The sequence below is a fragment of the Heteronotia binoei genome, chromosome 4, assembly GCF_032191835.1.
Source record: "Heteronotia binoei isolate CCM8104 ecotype False Entrance Well chromosome 4, APGP_CSIRO_Hbin_v1, whole genome shotgun sequence".
Lineage (NCBI taxonomy): Eukaryota > Metazoa > Chordata > Lepidosauria > Squamata > Gekkonidae > Heteronotia > Heteronotia binoei.
The window spans coordinates 88,118,968-88,143,305 of NC_083226.1; the positions used below are offsets into that span (position 1 = coordinate 88,118,968).

At 42.3% G+C, this 24,338-nt stretch overlaps 1 protein-coding gene across 2 annotated transcripts in view; it reads right to left on the reverse strand.

The window, feature by feature from the left end:
* The window catches only part of ADAMTS19 (ADAM metallopeptidase with thrombospondin type 1 motif 19), a 248,877-nt gene that overhangs the window by 82,210 nt on the left and 142,329 nt on the right, over positions 1-24,338 (reverse strand). For both annotated transcript variants that reach the window (XM_060235511.1, XM_060235510.1), the window contains exon 10: positions 7,434-7,584. In XM_060235511.1, the coding sequence (XP_060091494.1) occupies positions 7,434-7,584 (151 nt within the window). The remainder of the gene's footprint in view (positions 1-7,433; positions 7,585-24,338) is intronic.

The window sequence follows — 24,338 nt, forward strand, 5'->3', positions numbered from 1 at the left end:
GCTCCAATCATTCCTCGGGTTCGCAAATTTTTACAGAACCTTCATACCGGGGTTCACTCAAATCATGCTTCCCCTCACTGAATTGTTAAAAACAAAGGGGAAGGGCCCAGAAGCTAAACAGCCGGGGGCCCGCCTTAATTGGACACCAAAATGCCAGGCGGCGTTTGACAAACTGAAGCCGCTGTTCACAAGTGAGCCGGTCCTGAGCCACTCTAACGAGCTCTGGCCCTTCATTGTGCAATGTGATGCCTCTGATGTGGCCGTAGAAGCCATTCTCATACAGAAAGATGAGGAGGGGAGAATGAGACCATGTGCTTATATCTCAAAAAAAAATCTCTGCAGAGCAGAGGAACTGGTCGGTGTGGGATAAAGAAGCCTTTGCTGTGACTTTCGCCTTAAAAACGTGGAGGTCCTGGTTGGAGGGGGCTAAAGTACCGTTTGAAATTTGGACTGATCACAAAAACCTTGAAGCCCTCACAGGCAAGAGGAAATTAAGCGAGAAACAGATTAGATGGGTGGGGTTTTTCTCCAAATTCGACTTCGTGCTGAAACACATCCCGGCACAAAAAAATTCTTAGCCGACGCCCTATCTCACCTGCCCCAGCACAACAGTCAAAAGGAGGAGGTGATAGATTCCCTGATTCCCCCCTCCCAGGTGGCCATGGTCATAACCACCCGGTCCCAAACAAAACGCAAGCTGGAAGGGTGGGGGACGGAAAAGATGGCGTCAGAAACTGAGAAGGAAGGGGATGACAGGCCAGAGGGGGTTCAGAAAAAGGAGGATAGGTTGTGGTATAAAGGGGAAAAGCTATTCGTCCCCAAGAGCATGAGAGCGGAGGTGTTGCAGTTTGCCATTCAAACAAACTGGCAGGGCATTTTGGATACGTGAAAACACTCCACCTGATCAGTTGGCAGTTCTAGTGGCCGTCCCTAAAAAGGGACATATCAGAATTCATCTCCTCCTGCCCCATTTGTATAATGGCCAAGCGAAGGGGGGGAAACCCTCCAGGACTCCTCAAGCCAATAGAAACGGCTGCTCGACCCTGGTCAATAGGCTCCATGGACTTCATTGTGGAGCTACCGCCCTCTCATGGCAAGACAGTGATACTGGTAGTTGTGGACACATTTTCTAAGCAAGCCCACTTCATTCCCTGCGCTCAGCTCCCCACAGCAAAGAAATTAGCTTATTTATTTTTCAATCACATGGTTAAACTCCACTTGTTCCCGAACAAGGTAATTAGCGACCGGTGCCTGCAGTTCATTGCCAACCTCTGGTGGGAGTTTTGCAAATTAACGGGAATGGAGAAGGGTTTGAGCTCAGCCTACCACCCTCAGACTGACAGACAGACGGAACGCGTGAACGCCTTGTTGGTGCAATATCTAAGGTGCTACATCAATCATCAGCAATCCAATTGGGTTGACCTGCTCCCCTTTGCGGAGTATGGCTATAATAACAGTGTGCACAGCTCCACCAAGGCTTTCCCGTTTCAAACTGTGAGTAGTTACGAGGGAAAACCAATCCCCTTGCTACCGGGAGGAGACACTACCAAAGAGCCTAGCTCCTTTGAGCACTGGTGGGGCACTCTGAGTAAAAGCTGGAAAGAGATCCAAGAAAATCTGGAGGCCGCCAAGGAAATATACAAAAAACAATATGACAAATCCCATGTCCCCGCCTGGGATTTCAAAGTAGGAGATTCAGTATTCATCTCAATGAAAAATCTGCCATTAAATTAACCTTCCAGAAAACTGGCGTACCGGTACTTGGGGCCTTTTAAGATCAAAAGGGTGATAAACAAAGTCACTGTGGAATTAGAACTACCAAAAATGTTTAGTAAAGTACACTCTGGGCGTTTTCGCACTCACCTTCAAGTGGCACGACCACCCTCTTCACGCCAGAGGATCTGCAGGGATTTCGCATAAGAAGCGCCGGAGCAGCCAAAAGAGCCAGAAAGTTCCGTCGCGAAACCCGCTCAAACGGAAACCGCCAAGAAGCAGGAAAACGTTTGAGCGGCTTTTGCGACGGAAGTCGCGGCTCTTTTGGCTGCTCCGGCGCTTCTTAAGCGAAATCCCTGCAGATCCTCCGGCGTGAAGAGGGTGGTCGCGCCACTTGAAGGTGAGTGCGAAAACGCCCTCTGTCTTTCATTGCAGTCTTCTTCGAAAGGACCCCGGTCCTTCTCCTTGGCACCCTCGACCAGCAGCACCTCAACCTATCCAGATTGGGAATCAGAGTCATCATGAGGTCCAGGAGATCCTGGACTCAAAAATCAAACATGGAAAGCTGTATTACTTGATTAAATGGAAACACTTCCCTTCTAGCAAAAATGAATGGGTAGCAGAAAAGGATGTATCAGCCTCTGATTTAACTAACAAGTTCCATAAGAAACACCCTCTAAGACCGAGGGGGTCAGATTGAGGGGGGCAGTATGTCAAGCTCGACTGATTCTGACCAAAGACTGTTGGGTTCTTGCCTGTCGAAACCAGGCCTGGGTAAAATCATGATGAACCAAATGCTGCTAGTTTATTACCCTTTAATTGCCCCCTTTCCTTTATGACTGGTAACTGTTGAGAACAAAGTAATCTGCGCCTTCCTAGAGGGCCTCCCAAGGGAGGAAGATTCGCATAAGAATACAAGGCCAACAGGCTTGATAACTGCCCTGGGAAAGTATCTTTGTAGTTATGTGTGAATGTTCCTCTGCTCCCCCCTCCCCGTAGGAATCTCTTTGAAGTGTATCTTAAAACTCCTGTATCAATGTATTGGTTTCATTCCTCTCAAGCCAAGGGATTGAGCCAAAGTAATGGTCTATCAATAAATGTAGTCTTAGTATCAATTCTGACACGTCATCGAATCCGTCTACTCGACAGAAGGGAGAAACTGCAATTCTCCAATGGAATTGCATGTTTTCCCCCTCAAGCCAATCAGAGAACAGAACAATTTATATTCACACTGTTCTGTCCATGGGCAGAGAGAGGGTATTTATTTACCATCTCTTGCCTCCTGGACTCCATTGCTGTTCCTGTTGCCATAGAGAGACTGTGAGGCGGTGTTGAGCCTCTGCTGCTTTGCTCTCTGTTGTCTCTTATGGTGATCCTGATCCTGAATCCTGGACCTAGACTTCAGCATCTGACTGGGTGAAATCCTTCCTTTTTTCCCTTATTGTGGGGAAGGGGATTGGGGAATTTTTATTTCCAACTTTTAGGAAACCTTCTGTTTTCCTTCTTTGGATGCCCCTGGAATGGGACCCCCTAGCCCAATCTTTTTGGGACTTGGGGGTTTTGTAGGGGAGAGTCCCCTGCAGGTTCCCTGCAAATTTGGGGGCTCTCCCTCAAACCCTCTCCCCTCCAGGCAGTTTCCAATATACCCTATTTTGCCATTGACTTTAATGGCCCATAGGGTATAATGGGAGCTGAATACGTATATATCTGAATATATTTATATATTCTGATATATCCGAATATATCCGAATTCCAAATCTGAATATTACCGAATTATTTTGTTGTTGACAGCCCTAGTCTCTTACTCTAATCTAAAGATCAAATATGATACTGGATCAAATTTACAGCATATCTGTTCAGGAAAAAAAACACATTTTCATATTAATTCAAAGTAAAGGTCCAGCCATTAGCTGGGGCATCATTTGTGCCTGGGTGGGGGTCCAGGATGAATTTGAGCAACTGGGCCGAGTACTGGCTGTCAGCCAGTCAGCTCTCAAGCAGCTTCCGCAGTTGGCCCCCACAGGTCAATCCATCATGGGATGGGTGGGTCATATAAACCTACAGGCTCACCTCTGTGTCCACAGCTCTGATTGAAAGAAGCAAACCCAAGAGCTGCTTGGCATTAAAAAACTCTTTTCTGGCAAACACCCACCCTCCAGCCCCATGTTTGTGGGGTCTATTTTCTGTGTGGCTTTGCTTTGCTATGACAGTAGTGGGGTGCTGGTTAACAGGGCTCAGAAAGAATTTCACCCTGAGCTAATTGGCTGATGATTCCTGGGATTCACCTACCCCATAGCAAAAAATATATTTACTATGTATGTTTGTTTGCATTGTTAAAATGAGAATGTCACAACTGTTTGCTGATATTTAGCACTGGCTGTGGGACAGGCTGTGCAGGGTGGGCTCCCTGCATGACCAAAGAAGAAGAGTTAAAGAGTTGGTTTTTATACACTACTTTTCTATACACTAAAGAGTCTCAAAGTGGCTTACAATCTCTTCCTCTCTCCACAAATTACTTATTTTCCTCTCTCCACAACAGTCACTTTGTGAGGCAGGTGGGGTTGGGAGAGTTCTGAGAGAACTGTGACTGACCGAAGGTCACCCAGCAGGCCTAATGTGGACAAGTGGGGAATCAAGCCCAGTTCTCGAGATTAGATTTCACTGCTCTTAACCTCTACACTACAATGACTCTCTCCTTAAGGGGCTTGAGAGGGAGTGCACAACAACTGACCTCAAGGCTGATGCATTGACTATGGCTCCAGGAGGATGTTGATGGATAGGAATAGTGGTTCTGCCATTTTCAACCCTAATACCAGACCTTTACCGTTGGCTACTCCAACAGTTTGGGTGAAAAAGGTGCTAATAGCAATTGGGCTGTCAGCCATACCCACTCTCCCTAGTATACGCTGTTTCAAGACCTGAAGAACCCATAATCAATACAGTTGTAGCTGATACTTCCCAGCCCATGTGTCTGTACTGCCCACCCCCCATTGGTTGGTCCCCATTCCTGGCACAGTTCTAATTTAGTGCAGGAGCTTTATGTTTTCGGGGTTTTAAAAAAGGCAACAGAGTCCGTGGGAAAAGAAATCTCAAATATACTTCATCTTGGATAATGTTAACCCTCTCATCATGGAACACTTTACATTTATAAATATGAAAATTACAGACAGGCTGGACAGAATCTGGGAATAAACACCAAAGAACCATTTATTCTATAATCCGCTTTCTTCTCTTTCAATAAAACTATGTAAAAAGGCTAAAAAAATATTAAAGGATAAATGATAGACGTTGAAGAAATGTTTAGAACTGGTCCCCTTATGGAAACAATCCATGAAAGGTCTAAGTCATTCTACACTGTTTTAAGCACTTAAAAATCATTTGATGCCTATAAGCCTGTAGATTTAGCTGCTAGAAGAGAATCTAGGTCAGGCAGAGGGTTTATCTAAGGACAATCTTGGATGTGAAACTAGAAAGGTATTTATTAAATGGAGATGGAAAAATTCAGATATGAGAAAAAAGTTCTCAGATCTTATCTGAGTCTAGCTTGAGATCCAAAGAGAGATGGACGTTAGCCAGTATGGGTTTTTTAAATTTAATTTAATTTTTATTTATTTATCTTGTACATTTATAGCCTGCCCTTTCCCATGAAGGGCTCAGGACAGATTCCAACAAGCTAAAACATTAAAACCAACAATAAAACATCAAAATAGTTAAAACAATTAAACCAATGCATTAAGTCAATCATTTAAGATGGCATGGATGGTATAAGCACTTGAGGCGTAATTATCGTGGGCAGCCTAAGTTGCCCTAAGTTGTCAACAGTATTGGCCACAAATAAAGTGGCAGTCATTGCTGGGAGGCCAGTTGGATGGTGCAGTAGGATGAGGACGTCTGATTGCCTCAACCATAGACCTGGTGGAACAGCTCCATTTTGCAGGCCCTCCATAATGGTAAAAAATTCAGAAGGACCCGAATCTTTGTAGGAAGCTCATTCTACCAGGTCGGGGCCAGAGCCAAAAAGGCCCTGGCCCTGGTCAAGGCAAGCTGGATGTCCTTTGGGCCAGGAATGGTCAAAAAATGTTGGCCGGCCAATTGCAATGGCCTTCGGGGCTCATATAGGAAGAGACAGTCCTGCAGGTATGCCAGTCCCAGGCTGCGCAAGGCTTTAAATGCTAAAACCTTGAAGCGGATCCGGTACTCTACAGCCAGTGAGCCAGTGCAGATTGCTCAGTATCGGCCAACTGCTTGCCTGTAAAGGCAATTCAGTTTAGCAGTTGTGCTGCTGCATTCTGCACCAGCTGGAGGTTCTGGATCAGTTCCAAGGGCAAACCTGCGCAGAATGAGTTACAGTAGTCCAACCTTGAAGTGACTGTTGCATGGATCACTGTAGCTAAGTCCTAAGGAGCCAGATAGGGTGCTAGTTGTTTGGCCTGCCAAAGATGGTAGAAAGCAGATCATGCAACAGCTGTGACCTGGGCCTCCATAGAAAGGGTGACATCCAGTATCACACCCAGACTCCTCACCTTCTGAGCTGGCACAAGAGGTGCACCATCCAGGATGGGGAGCTGGATGCCCAGTCTTGGCCCCCCGTGACTGAAGAACAGGACCTCTGTCTGTTGGATTAAGCTTCAGTCGGCTCAGTTGTAGCCAACCAGCCACTGCTTCCAATGGCCTAGTCATATGGTCTGGGGGCAGAGTCTGACTGGCTGTCCATCATCAGATAGAGCTGGGTGTCATCTGCATACTGGTGACAACCCAGTCCAAAACCTCTGGCAATCTGGGCAAGGGGGAGCATGTAGATGTTAAACATCATTGGCGAGAGAATAGCTCCCTGCAGTACACCAAATTCCAGTGGATTACACTGGGAGGTCTGCTCGCCAATTGCCACCCTTTGTCCACAACCATGGAGGAAGGAGGAAAACCACTGTAAGGTTGACCCCTGAACTCCAATGTCGGCAAGGCGGTGGGTCATTAGATTATAATCGACCGTGTCAAACGCTGCTGAAAGATCAAGAAGCAATAGCAGCGCTGACCCACCTTGATCCAGATGCCTTCTAAGGTCATTTGTGAGGGCGACCAGAGCAGTCTCCGCTCCATGACCAGGATGGAAGCCATCCATGGCTGCCCATCTGTATTTGCAGCTGGTGAGAAAATTGTCAGATTGACCTAGAAGAGAGATATTTATCAGATATAAGTGATAAGTTCTCATGATAGAGTCTATATAAGCCTTAGAAATGTCCCATTGTGTTGCTACCCTCTTAGAAAGCCAATGGGCTATTCTGGGGAGGTTAGCCGAAAGCTTAGTTAAAGATCTTTAATAAAGATTGGGCTGATATAATCATAGCTACTATGCGTAAGCAAACTTAGCCTCTAGCAGGTATAAGATTGAACAAGATTTGCTAACAGAGAAATAGAGTGTGTAAGCCTAACTAATAAAAATTATTTCAACTATGTAAGAATATGAAAAAAGTTGTAACTATAACAGCATAATGTGAGTTTGCTATCTAACTGGAAAGTGTTTTGCTTCCTTTATAAATAGCTTGAAAATAGTCTTGAGAGAATGCTGGAAAATAAAACCTTATCTGCTGTTTATGAAAAGCGTTTCTGGGTCTCATGTATTAGATTCTGGGAGCATTAGGATATTTTGGGGAACTGTGGTAACAGAAAGTGTTTATGAGTTATAAAAAGAGAAAATTCCCCAACAAGACTTCAATCAATACCTGCATTTCTTGGCAAAAGGAGGCACTTGGTCCAAAGAGAATCTGACACTGTTCATCTGCAGTATATGTCATCCCTGGCAGCTTTGAAGGAATAATCACAGAGCTGAGGCTCTGGGGATTTGTCTGCAACAAGCAGTTACTGGCCTTTGACCTGACAATATACAAATATTAAGAAAATGGTAAATAGTCACTGACACAAAAATATGCATTTCCTACAAAGAAGAAATTCTAGATCTTTAGATGAATTGTCCAGTTTTTTTAAAAAAATATTTAATAGAAACACCCTACAAAAAGTACCCTATAAAAATAACAAACCTAACACAAAAATGCATTGCTTTCAAAGATTCAGAGAATTCACCAGATACACAACTGCATTCAATTAGTATTTACTGCAAACTGGTGAACACACTAGCAACCCAAAGAAGTCAGAAAAACCATGAGTGAAGTGTTGCATAGAATCTCCCTTTCTGGATGGGACTGTCTCATAGTCTGATTTCAAGTATTGTAACAATGAGCGCTAAGTGCAGCTACATTGTCTTTTTTGAAATTTCAGTCAATTGCTCTAGTTTCATTCTGAGAATGTTAAACAGTCGCCATCTACTCATGGTCAAGAGGACCTCTAGTTGAACAAAGAAGTCCACCAGCTGGGTCATGCCACTATCAAGCAATGATTTTTTTCACTGCTTTTTCAAATTACCTTTAGTTAAGATACGCACATACAAAGCAGCGATGACATATCTCTTGCTTATTTCATCAAAGTTGCTAACAAGATGCAAGTTAGGTCAGCCAGCAAAGACGAGTTCCTTCATTTGTTCCACACTGATTTTGGAATGACTGAAGACTACTAGATTAAAACATTGGCATTTATTTTGCACAACAACAGAAATAATTTTGATGGCCCAGGTGATATGATTAGTCATTCTATTTTAGCCATAGAAAGGTAACAGGTTCCGGACTTCCAGTTTCGGTGACACGCAATTAGAAGCGGCTCGGACCGGTGCATCCATAGCCGCTTCTAAATTGGACCGTTTGAAGGGTTGCCCATGAAGCATGATTCGACTCTGAGACCCAGGAAAGGGTCCCAGAAGGCAGGGTGCTTGAGCGGTAGAAAGGGGGTGTCAGTGGAGGTAGCTGCCCCCCAATCTCGCTTGCTTCTAACCTCATCGCTCCGATCGCCATTTTTAAATGGCATGAGGATCAACTACCGGCTTTTCTCTTTCTTTTTGCACTCTGCATTCTGGACTTAAAAATGCTGCAATATCAAGACAAGCTACATCTATCTTGCTATCACTGTAAGTGTTCTTCATATTATTGATGCGAATGGCATTATCTCTGACAAGCAGGGCAATGGAGAACCAGGGCTGAAGCAGACTTTAAGTGGAGGCAAAAGACTAAGAAGGCGGGGGGACTCTCTCTCCTTCTTTTTCAAGGCTTGTAAAAGTTTCTGCCTATCCTGGTAACACCTGCATGAGGAGGATCACACCAAACTTTAGTTATACAAAAGACTTGATGGCTGAATCTAATTGACTTGCTTTAAACTCCCTTTAGGAAAAAAAAAGTTTTATATTTTGGGAAAGTTGCTTGCTTGCAAGTTTATATGGATGTGAAGGACAGCTGGCTTAAAAGTACTTAGAAGCTTAAACTGAAGTACTCTGAATGAATTCATAAGAGCTCGAACCTTTAAATTCTTTAAAGAACATTTGTGCAAATTTCCAAAGTGGATTTTTACTTATTCTTGTTGGATGTTATGGATATAACCCTTTAATCTTTTTTTCATTTTTTCCCCTTCCTTTTATCTGTGGCTGGAATATTTTTGACATGGTTTAAACATTTTTGGCTCTGGATTCCCTTTTTTTTACTCACCCTTCCTTTTTTGGATTATTAAATATGGAAACTTTTTCTTATTTTCTATTATTGGGGGGGGGTGTTTGGGGAGTGTCTTTTTATTATTTATCTAATTTTTAATTTTTGATTTCACTCCTGGATTCACAATAGGGCATTCAGCCCTGGATTACAAATTTACACTTTTGTTGGAATTTGAAGTTGTTGAAAGATGTTGTAGTGACTTAGATTTTAACTGAATTATCATTGCTAGAAGACTTGTAATAGTGAATTGCTTTTGTTGTTGTGAACGGAATTGTTTTGTCTATGTACTATTAAGTGTGGTTGGCTAAAAAGTTTTGTTATTATTCTTATCATTGTTTTGGGTACCACAAATTGTTGATAGAAGCTAGAAGGCTGTTTTCTTTTTAAAACTATTTCATAATAAGGGCATTGCTTGGTGGAGATTAGTTTATCTGTGATAAACAGGAACATAGAGTTCCAAAACAAACTCTGAAGAGGCATTATTGGACTTGCAGCTATGAGTGTGCTTATTCTAATAAGAATGGAAAATAAAGCTGGGATTGGTTTCAAAGAAACAGTAAAAAAAAAGAAAACCGAAAAGGAAAGCCACCAATTCCTTTACCTAGTGCTCCACCTGGCCCAGGGAAATTTACGACCATGCAGGGAGATATGAAAGAAATGCAAAGTGTCTTAACGACTGCTATAGCACAACTGACTAGTAGACAATATTGGTGAACAGATGGCAGAGATTAAACAAGAGCTTTTGGAAAACAGCAGACAGACAGCTGAGACCAACAAAGCCTTAAAAGTATTAGATGGCCAGGTGACAGAGAATATCCAAAAGGTGGAACATCTGGAAAAAGAACAGAATATACATTATTCTAGACTTTTGCAGTTGGAAGTAGACAAAGCTGCCTATATGCTGAGGTTTCAAAATATACCAGAAGAGAAAACAAGATTTACAGAAAAATTTAAGTGAAGCCTTGGCTGAAATTTTGCAGGTGACTCCTCAGAGGATGGAAGAAGAGTTTGATCAAGTTAGACAGGTGCCATCAAATTATACAAGACGAAATAAATTACCTAGTGAAGTTCATTTGAAGCTCACAAGAAAGAGGACTAGAGATGACATTTTGAAGCAAGTAAGAGACAGACCTATGATGATACCTGGAAACATGGTGAAAATTCTAAGAGGGTACCTTGGTCAGTGAGACAAAAGAGGAGAGAATACCAAGCATTAACATATTTTTTGAGAGGAAGAGAAATACCCTATATGTGGTTAATGCCAGATGGCCTTCTTTTTACTTATCAGGAGAACAGATACAGGATAAATTTCATCATCAAAGCTTAGAATTTTTTGGATAGAGTGAAGGAAAAAGAAGGCAAGGAAAAGAAGGATGATGATGTGGAGGAAGAAAGTTCTGGTGAAGAGAATCCAAATGAATCCAAATGAACCACGGAGATACCCCACAAGACAGCAAACCAAAAAAGATAAGAAAAGATAGTGATAAGCAAAACCCATCACTGCCTCAATAGTTTCAATTAATGTGAATGGACTTAACTCTCCTGCCAAAAGGAAGAAGACTTTTAGATACTTGATAAAAATGGAAATGGACATAATTTGTTTGCAAGAAACTCATATTTTAACTAAAGATCAACATCTTTTGAAAAATAAAAAACTTGGTAATTTATTTACAGCAACAGACATGAACAATAGGAAAAGGGGAGTGGCAATATATATTAGGGACAAATTTAACCCACAATTGCAGTATGCCTCTGAAGATAGAAGAATTCTATTATGGAAATTACAGTAGATAATAAAAAAAAAATTACTGGCAAATATCTATGCCCTAAATGACCAACAAGAGAAATCCTTTCAAGACTTGCGTCTTAAATTATCAAATTTGGAATATGTAGAATATTGTCTAATAGGAGATTTCAATGCAGTCTCTGACAGACAACTGGATAAAAAAAATTCACAGACTAAAAGCAAAAATCTTCAATTGCAAATAAGTTTTTGGAAATTAGCAGGAGAACTGGATTTGGTTGATGTATGGAGAACAAGATATCCAAACTCTAAAGATTTCACCTACAATTCTTCTAGTCATTAAACTTGGTAAAGAATCGATATGTGTTGACTTTCTACAAGTATGATCAAAGATCTAGTTGAGACAGAAATTCAAACGAGTTATTCCAGACCTTAGCCCTTTAATGATAAAGCTCAGAAGTACATGAATGAGAAGATCATGGCGGCTAAATATCTCAATTTTGAAAGATAAAGACTTCCTTAAATAATCTAAGGTGGAAATGGAATGTTTTTTTAAACAGAACATAAGACAAGATGTAAAGATGCAAGTAGTTTGGGACACTGCTAAAAGAAAGAAAGAACTGAAAATTTTCAAAATTTAATGTCACAAGCTGGAGAAGCTGAAAAGAATCTTAAAAAACAACCAAATTTCAAAAAAAGGTGAAAGAAATACAACACCAATTGAATTTGATACTTATGGAGGAGATGGAGATTAAACTGAGGTAAGCTAGACAAAAATTTTTTGAACATGCCAACAAGCCTGGAAGGTGGTTGGCTTATAGGATGAGAAAAGAAAAGGCCAAAAGAATAATTACGACCCTGAAATATGAGAATAATAAAGAGAAAACTCAAAAGCAAGAGATATGTCAAATCGTGGAACAGTTCTATAAAAAATTATATGAAAATCAGCAAACTCAGAAAATAGACTTAGAATATATCAACCAAAATAATTTCAATAAATTCACAGAAGAACAAAAAATTTAAATAAACCAATAACTATAAGGGGACTTGAAGACGCAATGGCATCTCAAAAGAATGGCAAAACCCCGGGTCCAGATGGATTGCCTGTGGAATTCTACAAAGTCTATGAGGAGTTTTTACTATTACCATTTAAGCGTCTTATGGAAAAGATTCAAGAGGAAGGCCAAATACCAGTTTCATGGCAAGAAGCTACAATATCTTTGATTCCAAAAGAAGATACTGATCTGAAAGATATTAAAAACTATCGTCCAATCTCCCTTTTAAATGTGAATTATAAAATTTTTTCCGCAATATTGGCACGACGTTTGAAGAAAGTTTTACAGTCTACAATACATTATGACCAAGCAGGGTTGCTTCCTAGAAGATATCTGAAAGATAATATCAGAATAGTTTGTAATATTTTGGAATATTATGAAGCTCATCCAGAGAAACAATTGGCTCTAATTTGCTTGGATGCTGAAAAGGCCTTCGATAATGTTCGTTAGCAATTTATGCTACAGCAATTGAAAGGTATGGAATGTGGTGAAAAATTTTTGAGAGCAGTAGAAGCAATATATTCTTCTCAAAGTGCAGTGACAGTGAACGGCGAATTAACAGATGTAATTAATATTCAAAAAGGTACACGACAAGGCTGTCCATTGTCCTCTTTACTTTTTATCTCTAGAGGTACTGAATAACCAAATAAGGGAAGATACAAATATCTAAGGAGTTGTGATAAAAGATGAACAATATAAACTCAGAGCCTTTGCAGATGACCTAGTTTTTATACTAGAGCAACCAATAGATTCAATAGACTGTTTTATAAACAAGATTAAACAATTTGGCTACTGGGCAGGATTGAAGATCAATTACCACAAAACAAAATTTTTGACAAAAAATATGACAATGGAACAAATTCAATCTTTTCAGCAAAAATCAGGGGTTTTGTATGAGAAAAGAATCAGATATCTAGGTGTCCTTATTTCAAATAAGTGTAGCAATTTAAAAACAGACAATTATGATAAACTACTTAAAGAAATTAAAAAAGACTTGGAAAAATGGCATTACTTGAATCTATCCTTAATGGGAAGAATAGCCTTAATAAAGATGAATATCCTTCCAAGGTTTCAAACTATTCCAGTATTTTTAAATAGTGGATTTTTTCAAGAACTGAACAAGATGGTCTCCAAATATGTTTGCCAAGGCAAAAGACCTAGAATTAAACTAAAGACACTGCAAGATTCCAAATTAAGAGCAGGTATGGGCCTTCCAGACTGGCAATTGTATTACAAAGCTTCTGTGCTTTTGTGGGTAAGAGACTGGATACTATTGAATGATAAGAGACAATTGTTGTTAGAAGGACATGATCTCACTATGGGGTAGCATGCGTATCTATGGTATCAAAGACTTGAAGGCCATTCCTATTTTAAGAATCATTGGTTTTGAAAATCCTTGTACCACACATGGTCATGGTTAAAAATCAGAATTTATCAAAAAATTCCAAGATGGGTCTCTCCAGTAGAAGCATTTACTCATCCAAATCTTCTAAAACCAAATCAGAATTATAGATATGATGACTTGTTGGGAAAAGATAATCAGTTGAAAACCAGAAAAGAGTTGGAAAATATGGACATCAAAATGAACTGGTGGTTGAGAATGCAAGTTGAATCTAGGTATGCCAAAGACAAGACAAGGTTTCAATACAGAACAATATCCATTTGATATAATATTTTGGGTCCACAGTTAAAAGCTAATCTCCAAATTATATGCATATCTACTTCAGATGAAGACACAAGATGAAGTTGTAAAAGATTGTATGGTTCAATGGGTGAAACATTTTGCTCACAATATCACGTTAGAAAAATGGGAGAGACTGTGGAAGTTCAATGTTAAATTAACTAGGTCAGTAACTTTTAAAGATAATTTGTATAAAGATGTTCTATAGATGGTACTTGACTCCACAGAAATTGTGTAAGATTTATACTAATATGTCTAACAAATGTTGGAAATGCACTAAACAGGTTGGTTCTTTTTACAATAACAACAACAACAACAAACAACAACAACAAAATTTTATTTGTATCCCGCCCTCCCCGCCGGAGCAGGCTCAGGGCGGCTAACAACATAATTCAGGTTTAGTTATACAGAAATAGATAAAATTACGTTTAAACATTATAAACATTTTAATTAAAAATTCTACTTAAGTTTTTTAAAATTAATTAAATTAAAATTAGTAAAGTGCTAATGCTATGTTTGCTGTTTATGTTCATGATGGCGGTTTCCTTAGCAATTTCCATTTTCATCAGCGAAAGCCAGTCGGAAGAGGAAGGTCTTGCAGGCCCTGCGGAACTGTTCAAGGTCCCGCAGGGCCCGCATTTCCTCTGGAAGTTGGTTCCATAGGCTCGGGGCTATAGAGGAGAAGGCCCGGTTACGGGTGCTTTGCAGCTTTACCTCTCTTGGTCCGGGAATAGTCAACAAGTTTTTCCCGGCTGACCTCAGTGCTCTCTGGGGTTCATATGGGGAGAGACGGTCCCTAAGGTAGACAGGTCCTTGACCATATAGGGCTTTAAAGGTAACGACCAGCACTTTGTAACGAACCCGGTATATAACTGGCAGCCAGTGCAGTTCGCGCAGCCCAGGCTGTATGTGCTCCCATTTAGGAAGCCCCAGCAACAGTCTAGCTGCTGCATTCTGCACAGCTGCAGCTTCCGGGTTCGGTACAGAGGCAGCCCCATGTAGAGGGCATTACAGTAATCCAGTCTCGAGGTGACCGTTGCATGAAGCACCATTGCCAGATCTTGGCGCTCTAGGAAGGGAGCCAACTGCTTTGCCCGCCTTAGATGGAAAAAGGCTGACTTGGCAGTGGCTGCAATCTGGGCCTCCATTGATAATGCAAGCTCCAGTAAAACTCCCAGGCTCCTAACCCGGTGCGCCGCCTTCAGCGGCGCCCCGTCAAAGACCGGGAGAGGTATTTCCCCTCCCCGAGCGCCTCGACCTAGACAAAGGACTTCTGTCTTCGCTGGATTCAGTTTCAGCCCGCTCCTCCTCAACCAGGTTGCCAAATCCTGCAGGGCCCGGTCTAAATTCTCTGGGACGCAGTCAGGCCGGCCGTCCATTAGCAGATAGAGTTGGGTGTCATCTGCATATTGATGGCACCCAAGTCCATGTCTCCTGGCAATCTGGGCAAGGGGGCGCATATAGATATTAAATAACATTGGTGAGAGAACTGCCCCCTGAGGCACTCCACAGTCCAGTGTGCGCCTCTGGGACCGCTCGCCCCCAATTGCCACCCTTTGTCCCCGATCCTCGAGGACCATACGTGGTGGACATGTGAGACGGTGAAGGGTTACTGGAAAATGGTACACGAAATACTACAGAAGATTATGAAGACACAGATTCAATTCAAACCAGAACTATTTTTATTGAATATACTTCTGAGGACTATTCCAAAGAAATGAGACATTTGTTGGCACATTTCAACACAGCAGCCAGAATCTTCTTGGCGCAGAGATGGAAATCTCAGGAAATTCCCACAAAAATGTACTTGGTGGGAAAAATTTTGGAAACAGCAGAGCTGGACTTTCTATCCCTGGACTTTCTGTTTGCTGGGAGATCTAAGGAAGAAGCAAGAAAATACTGGATGAAATTCTATGCCTGGTTAGACAAGTCTTTTAAGATTCTCTGGTGTGGATTACTTCTCCTTTTTTCCTGTATTTTATATTACAAAATTGCCTTTACTGGAATTGTCAAAACCAATAGATATCTTAACCAAAAGATTTATATTATAAAATATTAAGATGTTGATGATGTTTAGCTTAGAGATAATAATATGGGATAATTTATGTAAAGAAAGTATTGCAGATGTAGACTTGTACTCTTTGAAACTATCTTTATGCAGAATAAGCTCAAAATGTATTGTGCTCTCTATTCCCTCTATTCCCTACCCCTATTTTTTCTGCAACCAATAAAACTTTTTAAAAATCAGAAAGGTAACAGGTTCCAAATTTTAAATAATTCCTTTTTAACAGACATAATGAGGTTAACCACTTTGTATGCATTAAGATTTTGCATATTTCATGAGTCTCTCAGTAAAGCTGTCTGGACTCACAGTTGCCTTTTCATACATCTAGCATTCTTCTAAAAGTATGTTGTATGTTGGGATGATATCATCATTCCCTGTGGTGGTGGCCAAACAGAGCTCTCCCATTGGCTTACGAGTGTATTCCATGCACTCAACAAATAATTGGCCATCACAGCTCACTCAGCATCTCTGGCCTCCCATTGGCTGACTATCCTGTCCCTGCCTACTGCAGGCCCAGAAATGTTGAACAAACCACCAGAACAGTCTTACCTCAGAAACAGACACACCTCCAACTCTTCTGTGTCCTCTCTGACAACCAGTCTTACAAAAAGTGTTGCCAGCAACAGACCTCTGCCGCCCCATCAACGGCCCACACAGATGGTCTCCCAGCACACGTAGTCACCAAAGGCCGCAGAAATAGACAGGGAGCTGCTGCCACCATAATGCAACTAGTACAATATGTAATAATCCATGGCACAACTATAATTCAATAAACAGTATTTTCAAATATTCCATAACATTAACATTATTTATATAAGGCTCATATAAGCACAAAAGATTCGTAAACAGATTCATACAGCACAAAAACTACATAACTACAATATCATAATACATGCATACACCAAAAACCCCCAAGTACTCCCAGTAATTAAAGTCCAAAAACCCTTGTATAGCTACTCAGGTAGTTACTCATCCAGTGTTACAATGGGAATAGCAATCACTTCATCTGACCAGTGATTGATATAAATATCTAGTTTCAGTGTCTTGATCTACAGCTGAGTGTTCTGTGGAGAAATATCCTCTTAAATTGTACTCTAATCCAAAAAGGGAAATTCTGTGAACAGACCATCCAAGCCCTACAGAGCCATTGAAAAAGCCTGAACTGCAATCACTCTCAGACGTCTTAAATAATTAACCTAAATAATGAACTATTATGTATATCATAACACAGGGCAACTAAATTCCAGACTGCACTTATAATAATCATAATAATTTTTATTTATATCCCGCCCTTCCTGCCAAGGCAAACTTGAACTACAGTCACTCTCAAGTGTCTTAAAGGGACCAATACCACAAACCATTATATATTTCTATTAAAATCCCATATTATGCCTATACTGTCACAATTTACTTCATTCACCAACAGGCAGGATGTTCTTACTCATTAAGAACCAGTTTGGTGTAGTGGTTAAGTGTGCAGACTCTTATCTGGGAGAACTGGGTTCCATTCAATTCAATTCAATTTGCTTTATGACGGTCCATGACCAAATACGCAGTACAATGCAGACCAACAACACCCCCAGAAAAATTGTAAAAATCTAGAGGGACCTAAAAAGGTAAAACATATGATATAAAAAATACAGATAAAAAATTAAAACATTATACAGCTCTAGTAAAATATTAACTAGAATACACTGGTTAACATTTGTTTCAGTTTCAATAGCATTTATGGTAGTATATAGAGTACTCAGGGATTAGAATAAAGTAAAATACAAGCTTGGGAATATTCAAAAATAATTAAAAAACAGTTTCAAGACCCCTTCGTTACATAATCCTCATGAATTCTCCTAGCTGCCGCCAAGAATTTGGCACAATTAGATGTAAATTGGGGGTTAGAAACTGCTAACAGCATATTTTTGATTTTATAATCAGAGAACCCCAGGCATCCCTCAAACAAAGACTAGATGTACCTGGCGCATATGCCTTGGTAAAGGCCAAACCCAAGCAACACATGGTCAATCGTTTTCACTTTATCTGCACCACAAGGGCAGACCCGCTTAGCCATAGGCACCTTTTTAAAGCGGCCCTTGACGACTGCTGAAGGAAAGATGTTGCAACGGGCCATGGAAAAGTCCCTTCTGTGGGATGGTATTGTTAGATTTGAGAGATAGGAGGCTGGAGCTAGCACATATCTCCTTTTGGGGGGGGAGCTAAATAATCTGAGACCTTGGCAATATCATTCTGTCTCTCAATGTCTTGTAATCTCTGTTTGACTATGTCCCTGGCTTGGTCCAGGGCCATTATCTGGAGAGATTCAGGTGAAAAGCCAAGCATAGACAATTTCTGATGAATGGCTCTAGCCCAAGAGGAACAATATCTATCCTTTAAAATTAGTGATGTGATATTCGTGGGGCAATGGCTGAGATTGAGCCATGTGGTGATTGAAAGTAGGCTCACCCTAGCCTCTATCCTTAGAGAACTGGGTTTGATTCCCCACTCCACCACTAGCATCTGCTGGAATGGCCTTGGGTCAGCCATAGCTCTGGCAGAGGTTGTCCTTGAAAGGGGAGCTGCTATGAGAGCCCTCTCAGCCCCACCCACCTCACAAGGTGTCTGTTGTGGTGAAGGAAGATAAAGGAGATTGTGAGCCACTCTGAGACTCTGATTTAATTCCTTCAGTTCCAGCATTCCACACCTATAAACAAACTGTGCCTCCTGTCTCAATAAAATTTTCATGGAGTCCGACCTGTTGAATGGATGTTTTTTTTAATTCTGCAAAGAACAGCAAATTGTAATTGCTCCAGTAAATGGTTACACTGCTGGTAATGGCTCACAAGAGGAGCCTCTCCTATACCCCTCCTGATTCTCGAGACGTGTTCCGGCACCCTAGTTTTAATCGTTCTTATGGTGCACTCAATATAAAATTTGGAACAGGGACATCTTAGGACATCCAACACCCTTTTAGTCTGACAGCTGAAATATTCTCTGATCTGAAATGATTTACCATTAAAGAATCTAATGCAACTAGACAGCAAGGCCTGGCCCCACTAGGAGTGCTTCCTCAGATGCCATGGCTGCCAACTTTCCTGTCACTCCCTCTCCCCCTCTTCCTCTCAGCATTGCCCCTAGCCAGAAGCTGTTGCTAGGCAACCAACTTCTATCAGTAAAGGGGGAATCTGCGCTGACCTAAATGATAAAAGCACCCTCTGTGACTGGGAACAAGCATCAAAGAAATCTATCTCATGTAGATCAATCCAAGCCGTTTCCCCTGGGAATAAAGTTCTTAGATGTCTTTTGGATAGTTGCATAGAGTTCCACAAAGGGCCCCTCCCCTTGTAGTTGCAGATGGTTAAACAGATTTTGTTTGGGGTGAGGATGAGTTTATAAAGTTGCTCTCGCTCATCGGATGAAGATTTTAATTTGTAACCTGTTGTTGACTTTGTTACTTGCTTTGGAAAGGCAGTCTTGGGATAACTTTTCAAAAAGGGGCTTTTTGGAGATTCCATCTCTCCCAGTTCCTGGAGTCTCTTTCCAAAGTAAGAGATCTGCTTACTGGCATGATCAATTTTGCTATGCAGCAGTTTTAGTGGATTATAGATGTGCTCAACTGTTGATCAAGGCTGATCAAATCAGATGGGTCATTAGAATTGTTGCACTCAGTGCTGCTTAGAGGACTCCGCACTGCCCCCTCTGGCTTACTGCTGTTATTAATTACTGGGTGTAAATCACCAACTTTTTGTTTGGTTAAGGCTGATTCATTTAAAGCTGGTTTATTTAAATCATCATTATAGTCAGCCAGAATCTCAAAAAGATTGGAGGTTGGAATTTGTGCAGAGTAAAAGTCTCTAATTCTCTTTTGCTTAGGAGGAGGTAATAAAAGTTCCTCTTGGTCTCTTCTATGCTTAGACACACCCATATTAGTCTCAAAATGTAATAGCAAAAAGTAACTGCTTTATTTCTCTGGCTCAGGCTGATGTTAAACCGCAGGGATGCATCACCAAACACAGCCTCTTTCAGCCAGGGCAAAATTTAGCAACTTCTCAAGTTGCAAGCAATTACATTCTATTCCTCTAAAAACATCAGCTGGGAAACGAGCCAGTAAATACCTAGCGATCAGCTATTTATAAAACAAGGAGATAAAAGTCGGCCAAGAAGAATTAACTATGTTGCTGTTAAGCTACTTCCAACAATTAACAGCCCAAAGGAACAGAAAAAAGTAAATGCTGTTTAAAAGGCTAATAAAACAACTTAGTGTTTTTGGAGCTTCGGCGGCAGCCGACTTCATTCAACGCCTGGAAACCGGAAGAGAGTGTGATCACAGTCTTGGATAATAACATTGAAGGTGTCCAATTAAAATTCCTATGGAAAATTCTGGGATTCCCAAAGTGCGTACCATATACAGTTTTGTGTTTAGAAACAGGGACGAATCTTGTGGAAACACAAGCATGGCTAATGTCACTTAAATACTGGCTACGGCTACATTTCCACTCTGACTCAGAGAGCCTTTTATATCAACTGCTCTCAGAATCTAATTTGTCAAATCGGCTAGTATTTATTGAGAGGAAAATTAAATCTATGGGCATTGATTTAGATTCACTTCTTATGCTATCCTTAAAAGATGCTTTTTTGAAACTTAAGCTCAAAATTCTAGATATTGAAATGCAAACGTTATATAGCCTGGACAACAAGTCCTGCTCTCAGCTGAATTTTGAACTTCCTCTCTCAGTAGGGAAATTAGCATTGTATTTCTCCTCTCTATAAGCTCCACAGCAACGGCGTGCATTATCGTTAACATGATGTAATGCATTACCATCTGCTATCCTATTTGGTAGATTTAACAGGATTGAGTACTCTAATAGACACTGTCTTTGTAATTCCAAGTGTATTGAAACTATTTCCCATGTATTATTGAACTGTCCTCTTTATGATGATATTCGTTGTATATACCTGAAAGATATCTTAGCAGATATGTTGGGCTGTGCTAATTCAGGCAAAGTCCACAAACTTTTTAAAATGACACTTGTGCTGAGGTAACTTTAGTGGTGGCTAGATTTCTCCAACAGGCCATGGAAATACGACAGAGAATGGTTCTGGAATGACCACATTTTATTTGTTTTAATTATTTAATTTGGCTAAACTCGACTCATATATATTTTACTTATTTTATGTATATTAGCTCCCTTATGTACTCTATAATCTAGGATTTTATATTATTTATTTTGCTATTTTACTGCTAAATCTGTTTTATGCCAATAAAGGCTTGCTGCTGCTGCTGCTGCAGTAAAGGGAGAGGCCTCAGGTAAATAGAATGGCATATAGTCCACCATCTAAAGCAGTTCCTTTCTCCAGGATGGGGGAAAAGATCTGTTGTCTGGAGTTCAGTTGTAATCCCAGGAGAGCTTCAGGCTCCACCTGGAGGTTGATGAACCAGAGAGAGGTCACTTCTAGAGTATGTATATATAACAACCAAAGGTTATAGTGACCAAATAACTAAGATATAATTCACAGAATTGCAAAAGTTACAAATAGGGTGCTCTATTAAGTAAAATGTAGCAATAGCAATTTCCTTTATTAGGATTATAAAACTGTTAGTATAGAAAAGGGTAGGATAAAAGAAAATGCAGAAATAAAATAAACACATTTATAAAAGCATATTCCATCTTTCAGTTCCATTTTTAAAAAGTTATGAATTAAATTATTACAAAATAGCGTAGTTTACCATAGTACTATGTATAAGTAAAGCTGCCTTAGAGGAACTTTGCCACAGTTTCAGTAACATCATCAGCAGTGTTGTTTTGCAAAAAAAAAAAAAGAGCAATTTGTGTGAGTCAGGTAGGGTTGCCAAGTCCAATTCAAGAAATATCTGGGGACTTTGGGGGTGGAGCCAGGAGACATTAGGGGTGGAGCCAGCAGCAAGGGTGTGACAAGGATAAATGAACTCCAAGGAAGTTCTGGCCATCACATTTAAAGGCACCGCACACCTTTTCAATTCCTTTCTTCCACAGGAGATAATGAAGGATATGGACACCAGGGGCAGCAGGGCCAGGTCAGGGCGGCAGTGGTGGGGCGGCGTGGTGGAGAGCAGGAGCCCCTTAATTTTAGAAATTAAGACAAAATATTAAAAAATACCTGCCTTTGTTCCACACTGAACTTCTTTAATTGGGACAGGATGACAGCGCTTGAATGGATGTGAGCCATTTGCTGTGTCATTGAAGGACAGTTCCATCTTCATATCAAAACAGTGATTTTATTCATGTGCAGAGCTGGTCCAAGGGTTTTTTTTTGTGCCCTAGGTGAATTATGACTTAGCCCCGAGTCCCAAGGGCAGTCCCGAGGCCGCGGCCAGCAGCCGGAGGAGGCGGGCGGCGGAGGCATTGTGCAGGGCCGGGGCAGCAGGGCCGGGTCGGGGCGGCAGCGGTGGGGCGGCAAGCAGGAGCCCCGAGGCCGCGGCCAGCAGCCATAGGAGGCAGGCGGTGGAGGCATTGCGCAGGGCCGGGGTGGGGCGGCAGCGGTGGGGCGGCGAGCAGGAGCCCCACAGCCAGGCCCAGCAGCACCGCAGGCAGCCCCAAGGCTGCGGCCAGCAGCTGGAGGAGGCGGGCGGCGGAGGCATTGTGCAGGGCCGAGGCAGCAGGGCCGAGCCGGGTTGGGGCGGCAGCGGTGGGGCGGCGAGCAGGAGCCCCGAGGCCGCGGCCAGCAGCCAGAGGCAGGCAGGCGGCGGAGGCATTGCGCAGGGCCGGGTCGGGGTGGCAGTGGTGGGGCGGCGAGCAGGAGCCCCGCAGCCAGGCTCAGCAGCACCGCGGGCAGCCCCGAGGCCGCGGCCAGCAGCCGGAGGAGGCAGGCGGCGGAGGCATTGCGCAGGGTCGGGGCGGCAGCAGTGGGGCGGCAAGCAGGAGCCCCGCAGCCAGGCCCAGCAGCACCACGGGCAGCCCCGAGGCCACTGCCAGCAGCTGGAGGAGGCAGGCGGCGGAGGCGTTGCGCAGGGCCGGGGGTAGCAGGGCTGGGTCAGAGCGGCAGCGATGGGGCAGCGTGGCGGAGAGCAGGAGCCCCGCAGCCAGGCCCAGCGCCAGCGGCACTGCGGGCAGCCCCGAGGCTGCGGCCAGCAGCCGCCCGCGCCGTCCGAAGCCCCCCGCCGGCCCCAGCAGCCGCCAGTCGAAGAAGGGGAGGCTACCCGGGAGCGCCGTCAAGGGCCGGTTGGTGGCGGCGCAGACAGGCCACTAGCTGCTGCCTCCTCCTCTCCGTTCCGGGTCTGTTGGCTGGTGGCGGGAAGGCCCGGCCCAGGCGCCCCGCCCCCCCGCCCCCAGATGTTTTGAGAGCGGGGGTTGAGGCTAAAAATTCGGGGGTCCCCCGGCAGGGCGGGAGGGTTGGGAAGCCTAGAGTCAGGTAGGTCTAAAATACTGCCAAGAACTGGTGATAAAATGCTATGCTGTACCTTGATGTAGTAACAGCATTCAAGTAGCATGTGGGATACTGTCTTGAAGGCACCACTTGCACAGGGACATAATTTATTATGGAAAGGTGTGCCATTAACTCTTCCTGTTAGGATCGCTGAAGGGAGAACATTAAGCCTAGCAAGCGAAAAGATTCCATGTAGTGTTGAATTCTGAAGTTGGTAAAGGTAGCTGGGAGGATGACCCAAAATAGGTAATATTCCATGGTTGAAGGGAGAGAAAGTCTTATTGGCTGCACTGTACAATTCCACTAGTTCTGCCTCTAACAGTCTATCCCTTATTCTTTGCAGTGCCTCCATTTCTGAAAGAGGAAGGAGAGATTCAAGGGAAATACTCATTGTCTCCAGTTTCCTTCCTACATTAGACAGCCAGGATGAATGATTATATTCAGTTAATAGCTGGAAGCAGTAGCTGGAAGGGTCAGAGTTATAATGCAAACGCAGCCAATATTTGAATAACATGAGCTACGCCCTTGTGAGCATAAAATTCTGGCCACATTCTAGGCATAAAGCAGTATATGGGACACAAAATGGATGCCCAAGATCTTCCGTAAGAAGCCAGATTGTACCTGCTCAACTGCTTTATTTATTGAGTCAATCCAGATGGCGGCACCATATAATAATTGGGGGCCTATTTTCAGAGTGAACACTTTCAAAACAACTGGAATGTATTGATTCCCTCTTTCAGAGAAAAAAACCCTCAGAAGTACATTTACATTTGTTTTAGAGTTGTTAATTATTGCTCTGCGTTGTTGGGTCCATGTTGCAGTGGCTTGGAAATACAAGCCTAGGTATTTGTAGTGTTTGACCTGCTCTATCTCATGGTCACCCAGTCTCCAAGTAAATTGTTTCCTGGAGTTGGAGAAAACTAGGATTTTGGATTTCTCATAATTTAACTCTAATTGATGTTTTACAGTATTCTCTACACATGTTCAGTAAACAAAGTAATCCCACACGATGCATGAAAGCAGGACTGCATCATCTGCATAAAGCAAAATTGGAACAGTGGAACCTAGTAAAATTTCAAACCGGCACTATGCTCAAAAA